At 43.4% G+C, this 9,492-nt stretch overlaps 1 protein-coding gene across 10 annotated transcripts in view; it reads right to left on the bottom strand.

Annotated features, from left to right (window-relative positions):
• LOC105564489 (kinesin-like protein KIF2A) overlaps positions 1–9,492 on the bottom strand; it is a 41,986-nt gene that overhangs the window by 15,189 nt on the left and 17,305 nt on the right. For 2 of the 10 annotated variants that reach the window (XM_012016887.1, XM_012016891.1), the window contains exons 1-3: positions 2,779–5,787; positions 2,345–2,439; positions 1,071–1,193 (exon numbers count right to left, since the gene is read on the bottom strand). In XM_012016887.1, coding sequence (XP_011872277.1) covers positions 1,071–1,193; positions 2,345–2,439; positions 2,779–3,796 — 1,236 coding nt within the window. In that variant the 5' untranslated portion in view covers positions 3,797–5,787. Of the gene's footprint in view, positions 1–1,070; positions 1,194–2,344; positions 2,440–2,778; positions 5,788–8,437; positions 8,878–9,492 lie in introns of those variants that run through there. The other 8 variants (XM_012016895.1, XM_012016896.1, XM_012016888.1 and 5 more) reach the window with 7 other exon arrangements.

The raw sequence follows: 9,492 nt of genomic DNA, 5'->3' as shown, positions 1-9,492 counted from the left end.
GAAAATACGCGAGTTATTTCAGAGGTCCATTTCTTTAGATTCAAAGTACACTTGGCAATTTTCTGGAGAAAAAGTATGCGGTTTCCGCGACACTTTGTGCATCATATACATACATGTACATAGCGCACCTTGATTATCGCATGTTGGCACAAGTATCACGGTAAGAAAAGTTAAGTCTACGCAGTCCAACATCTACAAACTGTCTAGGACAAACTCGGGATCTATCTGAAAAAGCCTTGGTCCAAGACTCTACGAGAATGAAAGGAGCAGCGAACGCACGATGCAAATTTTGCAGCGGAAGTCGCAATTGTTTATCTTAGACGCGGGCTCCACGTGACGCGGGGAAGCCAGAGACCTGACACGAGATCAGGCTCCGTGTCACCGTCACGTCAGACTCGAGGGCTTATGGTGGACCGATTACGAGTGACGGGGACTCCTACCTGAAAGACGTACAGGTACTGGAACATGCCTACCGCGGTGTAAACGCCACAAGACGCGGGATCGGATTATTCTTTCCATATTAGGAGCGAGGTTATTTCACGTAGCCCAGGCAACCGGTAAACAGAATTCTGCCGCGGCAGTCGATGATCGACCGCGAGTTTACGCGGACGCGTTTAAGACCCGCGCGGAGTTCGACTCGCAAATTGGCACGCGCGCTGCCACTCGCGGATCAACGTCTGGATAATCGCGAGACTTTCGCGCGAGTTCGCCTTATCTAACTAGCAGCACGCGTGCTATTCCGCTGATCTGGCAGTTAAGTAATTTCCGAATTCCTGTAATCGAAAACCTGTCTGTGTAAATTGAAATTAGAAATTAAGGGGAAACCTAAGAATTCAATTTCTGTTATCTCGTATCGTTAATTTTGTAATACTTTTCCACAGGTGCGCTGATTACAGCTTTCAGGAAGTCTTCCAGGTTCGTCAGGAAGTCTTCCAGGTTCGAAATGAACGGAAGGCGGAAGAGCAATTTTGCGCCTTCCGCAATTTCATTGACAATTCTACGAATATATGTTTGACAATGGTATAAAACGCACTATGCTCTTCGAGAACAGTCAACCGAGCTATACATACCCTTGCTCTCGAGGACGCCAACATGTGGTTGTTCATCACCTGCGGCAGCGCACATACCTCGTTTCGTGGTCCCATCCTTTGGTTCAAGTCGCGATTCAAGGCGAGAATCGCGTCGATTTCCACCTGAAAAAAATATATAAGTAGTTTTTTGGATTGTGTCCCTTTTAATTACTTAACGCGCAATCGATATTAATTTCAAAGCAAAACCGGCATGGAAATTGATCGTTTCATTTCCCTTGGGTGTAATAAAGTTAATGGATAAAAAAATATGTAATGTGCTGTGTAAAATTAGTCGAATAAGAGTAATACGTTAAAAATTTCACAGTTTGCAATTTATTTTAATTTTCACGCAAATTACCTTTCGGCGTGGAATAAAACTTTGCTGGGACATCTATGTACTAATCCGAATCTTGCACAATTAATTCCGCGATTAAGGCATGAAATTATAGAAGAATAGGATTTCCGAAAAAGTTTTCACATGGGCTGCCTTTTGAACTCAACATTTAGCATGTTACTATAAAACGTTAAACAAAATTGCCACCGGAATTCGCGACTGACCGCAAAAAGAAATATAAGAATGTCACTTGATACTTTATTTACGATTCACGCTCTCACGCGCCTGATCCTTGTATCGCGCGACTTTTTGCAAAAGTCACGTTCGACCGAGCCGGCTTGACTGACGGCAAATCTGCGGGCCTGCAAGCCTGTTGGAAATAGATTCGCGCCCCCGTTAGCGGGCCGCACGTTAGCCCCGTGGCATTGCATAAGCATTGCGGAATTGAAAATAGCCAAATAACCGTGACCTACGGATATGCGGAATTGTAATATTGCAGTTTAGCGCGGTGAGATCGCGAGGGAGAAAGTTAATTGTAGCGCAATATCTTCTATAAACGTTCGATAAAAACATACTTGGACACGTATGCTCTCGAAGTAGACAACTATATTCCGGGATTTTTAATCAATTCCGCGAGAAAGTCGCAACTGAGAAAAAAACAACACTTCCGAATCACCGCAACAGAGTAGTGCTCAATGCTACACGCGTTCTCTGTTTAACGTATAAAATTGTTAAATGTAAGAATTGCCAAAAATTACAAAGTGCTGCACAAAGAACATCACTTTTTACCTTCTCGCGATGTAAATATTTAATTATTATAATTCCACGCCTAATTTCAAAAAGCAGCTTCATCTAATCCAAACTTGTTACTCTCTGTCTTTGAGTAATTATAAATTGCTCGGAATAATTTCTGCCTCTCAGAATAAGTGAACGCACTTACCTCCTTGCCTTTGGTTTCTCCTCTCTCGAACCATTCTACAGTTACGGTGCGCTGTTCTAAATTGATACCGGAGACGACTGCCGAGTGAACACGACCTGAAACAAAAATCGTACATTGCAATAAGGGCTGCAGTAATACGTTATAATGATTATTCGTTGTCTTACTTAACAAAGCGCATCTTTTCTTCTCTAGAAGACTTGTATTTCATGGATCGAATATAAATACCATAATAATAAATGAGATTTCAATTAATGCAGTAATAATAGTAGAAGATGAGAAAGTGTGACACAGGACACTACTTCATAAAAATTAATATCTCTTAGCAGTAATTTAATCGAAAGCCAATTTGAAGAATTGAGAGGCGATATTGCATTTCTAATTTTTCTTTTTCGAACGTCCTTTGTGCACGTAATTCTTTATGCGCAACGATGTACCGTTTTGCACGATCTCTGATTTATCGCTGTCACCCTTGATCGAATTCACCCCCTGTCGTGAGGATGCAAGTCTAGGTATCATGGACCCCTCGCCCCTCGCCCTCGTCGTCTTTCCGCTTCGTTCTTCATCCTCGAACGGTCGAACCTCGAAGCTACACGAGTTCAATTTCCGTCGAACCTCGATACGCTCGTGAGCCGCCGCGGATCTTTTAACACCAAATTTCTTCGTCTCCCCGTGTACACGCGGCTCCTCACTGTCCACGCGAGACTCGGAGCGAGATGTTCCTTTGATCGGTGGAAGAATGGTCCTGGTCCCTTTTTTTCTCGGGGAGGCTGTCGCCTTCGACTTTCCTTGCTTCTCCTTGGAAAAATTAATTCTGGACGAGGTTCTTTCACCGCGCTTTTTATCAAAGCTCGATTCCAGAACCGTATCCTGTTCGTCCCCGATTTCCGACGTCCAAGACGAATCCTCGGGTTCCTCGGATCTCGGGACGGATTCGTCTAGATCCACCTCTTCGTCGTGTTCTCTCTCATCCGAGATACACTTGACTTGCTTCTCGTTTTCGTCCGTTGTTCTCGATTCACATCTCAAATGCAGCGTCGCATTGTCGTCACAATCGATGTCACATGGTACTCGAGCAGATCCGTCCGCGTTTCTTTCCGAGCTGTTGAGAAACTTCTCAAAGCCCTCACAATCGCCGTCGATTTGACAAGACGGTGAACCGTTGACTTTCGACGGATCAGTTTGATCAGTCGAGCCGATCCGATTTTCCGCGCAATCATTCAAGTAATTAACAATTTCTCCACTCGCCCATTCCTTTTCCGCGATTTCTTTCGCCTGTTCGTCTTGCGACTTGCGCAAGAACTCTTCGACGATGAACGGCGGCGAATTGCCGGAGCCTTTCTGCTTCGAATTCTTTTTAGATCTCTTGCTCTTTTTGCGCTTTCCATCCTTCTTGGTCTTCCTATCGTTGGAATTGCGCTTTGTGCCACAGACGCAAAGAGTTAACCAATCCATATTGAATTTAATCAATGACAAAAATGCGATTAAAAAAAGAGATACAAAGTATCTTATTTTCCGCAGCAATTTTCTTCACGTTCAATGACTGCCAAACATGTTCACATATTTTGTCCTTCGTAACAGTTTTTTATAAGCAAATTATTCTTAACGTGTGCATCTTATAATTTATCTATAATAAATTTACCATAAATTTGTGTTAAGAAGTTGTAATGTCTGTTATCTCATCGTCAATAATAATTCCATAAATTTCGATGAGTTTATGAAATTGATGAACTCCCACATAAATTCTTATGCTTTTCCCACGATACATTAACTCCGATACAATTCTCGCGCTTTTCTCACGAATTCTCGCAGATTATTATACTGTTACAGTCATCTGGTAATGTCCCAGGGTAACCAGCTCTCGCTCCATTTGCGCCGTTGAAGTCAATGAAAAGATTGGCACGACGTTCGCACTACTTTGTCATCGATGACAATTCGCTCGAACTTGGATATATTCTCGCTATCATTGTACCTTGCGCGAAGGGTATCACTGAAAGTATCGCTGAATCGAAGGCAACGGAGGACTGGGGACGACTCGCGCGATCGATTCGTCGGGAACCTCTTCAGGAACGTGCAGGTTTAATCCCGAACAATGCCCGCCACCACGACGCCGCGGCTAGAATTCACGAAATTCTTCGTGGCACTTTGTTCCGACCTTTAAAAAGCGGAAAGAGGCTTTTAGGCTTCGAAGATGTCGCCTTTTTCTTCACCGTCTTCGAGCGCACGACGCGATCGCGGATTATCCTTCGGGAGCATATTCGCCCTAGCTCTTCAGATCCCAGAATAAACGTATTTGCATGAAAAATTCTCGGTATGTCTAATTTATGGGCTTACAAATAATACGAATAATGTAAATGCGAGTATAAACGATTGTTAAAAGCTCGGCTATCCAGCCTCTAAAATATTCATTTAGAATGTCTGTTCCCTTTCAATTTTATTTTCGTCTTCTTACAATTAAAATAAATTTTAATATTTGGAACTGTAAGTATTGTAACTAATGCCAATAAAACTTATTATACTTCAAGGTGTAATATTTAGAAAAGAAAATGTTCATTTTCCGTTATATGCGAATCTTATCAGATTTTTCGCTTAAACTCCTCTTAGCGCAACGTGCTTCTAACTCCAGTCTCCTAATCTCGCGAAGGCTAGAGTTCATTTTTCGTCGCACGTGTAACTCGCAGACTCGGGCACGGTCGTTTACGAAGCGTGTAACGCGGCGAAGTGGTTAATAGAGCAAAAACTAGGGCGGGATAATTAACCGTCGCACCAAAAGTTCGCGCGTCCGCAAATTGGAGCGGCCATCGGGAAAATCGGCGGCGACGCATCCGCGACGTGTCAGCGTCGCGCGACGCGACTCTCGATCGACTGACAACGTTCACCGAGCAGCGCTTCATGAACGCATTTATTACGACTCCCAAGAGCGAGTAATTTCGCCCGGTGTGCGGGGCCCCCACCATATGAACATTTTCTCGGCCCGCCTCGATGAGTCCGGGCGTTATGCGCTATCGGTCACGATACCGATTCCGCCTGAATCCGCTCGGCGAGATGCACGCGAATTTACCCGGCCAGAAAATAACACCGCGGCGATACCGGCATTGTATACCGAATTAAAAGGCATCGAAAGTTTATGGCCGTAAAATTAAAAGAATATTGTCCATGTTGCATTGTGAAGCCAGAGAAAAGATCCACCGCGACTCGCACACGACTGGCTAAAAAATATTTAGTCATTACAAATTTATTCCGGTCAGAAAGGAACGCTGCAACGATGCCGGCATTTTATACCGAATTAAAAAGTATCGAAAGTTCATGGCCGCAAAATTAAAAGAATATTGTCCAATTGTCCCATTGTGAAGAGCCAGAGAAAAGACCCACCGCGACTCGTACACGACCGGCTAAAAAATATTTAGTCATTACAAATTTATCAGAAGATTATCGCGCGTTTGTTTCGGATAGCTATTGATTGAATTTCAGCTTTACGTGCGCGTGCTTAGTATCGTGAAGGTTAATGTCACGATCGACGGCGCGTAGATTTTCGCGGTACCGGCGGCACGAATGTCACTCGAGGAATCGATACAGAACTTGTCCCGAGCGAGCGTACACGGCGGGAAATAATTCAGGGGCCATTTTGGAATGAGAAATTGCCCAAAGCCGCGAGCGCAGTCGAGCAAACCGCGCGGTGGTCGAAGGTGAACTGACGCCGCGCGGCCGATTTGTATCGCCAATTGTGGCGCGGGCGATAATGAGAGGCATTTAACGGCACCTCGTCAACGATTAGACAGTACTGTGCGAATTTTCGCGGCTTGATTTTCCCAACTTGATAAGTAGGAAATGAAAGATTACGGAATACGTTCACACCGATCCCAGATATTCATCGGCGAATTTGAAATAGACTTTTTTTTTCTTCGGCGAGATTTTTCCAATTCTAATCAGGGGTGCACAGAAAACAGATATCCCGCCAGGAAATATCCGGGCCTTTCATAAAAAAAAATTAATACAAATTTGCAAGGGTCAATTTTTCGTCAGCGCTTTTCGCTGTTGATTTATTTCCGCAGAACTTGATCCGATTTCGACAAATTTGTAAATTACCGAATAGTGTTACTTCACAAGGGCGTCAGGATGCAGAAAATGTTAACAGATTCCTAGCTTCAGTGAAGAAACATATAGTATCTCGCGCCGCTTGATCGATCGCCGGCGATCTCTCGATGCGGATGTGACACTAGGTTTATCTAACGCTCGCGATTGCGACTCGTAGCTCCCGGTGCGTGACCACGCGGTACCAGCCCATATTTATTTACAGTGTACTCGGAAGTCGAGCCTTTCCTACACACGCGGACGGCTGTTGCATCGCGGAAACGCACCATGCCCCTTCGACAGGTACGATCGCCATAAATATTTCCTCCTCGCCGCGCCATAGAAAAAAAACCACCTTCAATTTCTACAGCGATAAATTTAAAACGATCTTTCCACGCTGGCTATGCAAACTAATTGCAGTCTCTAATTTTATATAAATTATTTAAGCACTTTTTATCACAAACATACACGTTTGACGAACGAAATTTGTGATTCTTTTGAAGAAGCTTTAACAGTCGTATTGAAATACTAGATTCGACGACCCTGACCGATGTTAATCACTACCTGTTTTTCTAGCGCAACAAGCTATGATTTCCATGCATAATGCGATCAAGATCAAAGTCGAGAAATAATAGCGGAGAGGACGATGCGATCGGCACGCGTCTCGTACCGATTTCTATTCAAATGCATTTCGGTCGCATCCCGATTAAACGAAGCATTAAAATGCTCGGTTCGGGGGTCCAGCCGCACGGTCTATTGAACATTAAATTTAAGCAGCGGCTTCCTGCGTCGCAGATCCGTCATGTGTAAAGCGTGGGCGGAGGATGCTATGTTGTATTCGTCGATACACAAAGCAGAGATTCTAGAGAGAAATCATATGTATGCGCACGCGCGTATGTGTGTAAATATGCACGCATCAATGCTGCCGATCGCTAATCAACTTGTTCGCGAGATCACCAAGTGAAATGAAAATGGAAAGCGACAAGATATCTCGTAAACCAGCGGCGCGATGATTAGAAACTTAACTAAGGAACCCGACGCTCGCTTTATCGAAAGTAATTTTCAAGTTATGTCTAAGAGATTATGAATTTCTATTAATGCAGATTAATCTCGGTTTAACTTACTTCTCATCTTTTCCTAAAAATTAAAACTCTCTGTAGGCTCGAATTCTTAGAACTAGAAAAAGACGAAGAGTAAGTTAAACCGAGATTAAAGTTAATCGGCATTCGCAGAAATGGATACAAGAAGTTCTCGTCGATTGCAATCTAAAAAATTGATATGAAACATAAATGGCGAAGCTCTAAACGTCTTAGAGAAATAATTAAATAATTAACAGTAATTTATTTCATATGAATAAAAATTCTACGTTTTCGAAATAAAGATTAATTCTCGCATCTTCGGCATCATTCGTGCTGCGAATGCCTCTTCGTTGCATGAATTACAAAATTACACTGAAATCGATACATGCCCTATGTATTTCGCGCACGTAAAGTATTAATGGCTTCCGTGCCCCGAAGCATCGGGCTGCATTTCTAATCGTCATCCCGTCGCGGATTTTTGAGCTCATGCACACAAGAAACAACTGGGGATCGACTGCAGTCCAGACGGAGTACAGAAAACAGTGTAGAAAATTGAGTCATTAACTCATGATGTGTAATAAGAGCGAACAAGTGGGCGAGCATGTGAAAAAACGTATGAGTGAAAAGCAAAAGGAGAGAACGAACATTATACGAAAGCAGCAAGCAAGTTCTGTAAGAACGGAAATGTTTTAGGCTAGGATAGCTCGGGTTCGTAAATTGGTGTAATCGATATTTTAGGGGAGTCGGTGATAATTTGTGACGTTTTGTAATGTTTCGAATCTGTCAAGTTTTGTGTCAATTACGCGGAAATTTACTTGTTTTTTTTTCGAGCGAGATTTTCCGTGACAATTGCATGAATGTTATAAATGCGTAAATAATATTGAATGAAATTCAACTTAAAGCTAAAGTCGACGTGAAATTTATGTGTATTTAAACCCAGAATCACTTTTTTCGTCAATCACGTAATCTATCGATTATCTTGTGATCTCATGTCGAGCAAAGCTGTCAGGCTCTCAGATCTGCTGCTACGCAACATCGCCATTTTCTCGTACAACCAGTCACAATACACGGTTATCTGAACACGACGCATCTGGAGTGCACCCGGAATCAGATGTAAATTTCGTGCCGTGGCATTCGCGACGCCGAAGGTACCAATGTAGTCGCGTGGGTGGAAGGAAAGCGAACGACGTAGTCGTTCTTTAGTTCTCGACGACGACACGAAAGACCGCCACTTTGCAGGAGAACCCGAGCCCGTTACCGACCAGCCGCGGCCCGGGCTCGAATACGGGGTTCTACAGGCTAGGTTGCTAACGGCACCAGCACTGGAACAGCTGGGCGACTCTGCTCGACAAGGTTGGGCTAGGTAACGTGGCCCCGAACTGTTACGTATGTATATTACACCGTACGCACGCCTGCGTAGCACACGGTCGCTCTAAAGTCGCCAATAAAGAGGAGAGAGACAAATTGTGTCTTCCACGGATCAGGTAGATAGACCGTTCCGTAACTTTAGGCTTACAACAGCTATTTGAAACCATGCAGTTATCAGCAGGTACATCAACGAGTCTTAATCTCCGTCAACTGTCAATACCAGATTCTTTTTTTTTGCGTAAATCAAATTGCAAAGGTTAAGGAAATAGAATTTGCAGCGACTCTAAATTAACGGCATAAAAAATTGATTTTCCTTCAGAGTTTCTTTTAACCATTTCTTTTAGATCGATATATAAACGTTGGACTTCGTTCTTCGCTAATTGATAAAGATTTTACGATAACGAAATGTCTAGTTAATGCGACCTGCATTTAACACCAATTATATTTGATTATAGCTTGTTGCGCTTTTATACATATCGATAAATACCGACGCCTTTGCGCGCTCTATATGTGACAGCCATAAAAGCCTACAGAGATTATATCATCCTCCTTCGCGTGCAGGTATTAAAAATGTCCGCGTGCAACATTTACAGGTGACGACGACATGAAAGAGAGAGAGAGAGAGAGAGGGAG

This window comes from Vollenhovia emeryi, unplaced genomic scaffold, assembly GCF_000949405.1.
Source record: "Vollenhovia emeryi isolate VEMERY1.0 unplaced genomic scaffold, V.emery_V1.0 DF939164.1, whole genome shotgun sequence".
NCBI lineage: Eukaryota > Metazoa > Arthropoda > Insecta > Hymenoptera > Formicidae > Vollenhovia > Vollenhovia emeryi.
This window is presented reverse-complemented; position numbering and strand designations above follow the sequence as displayed.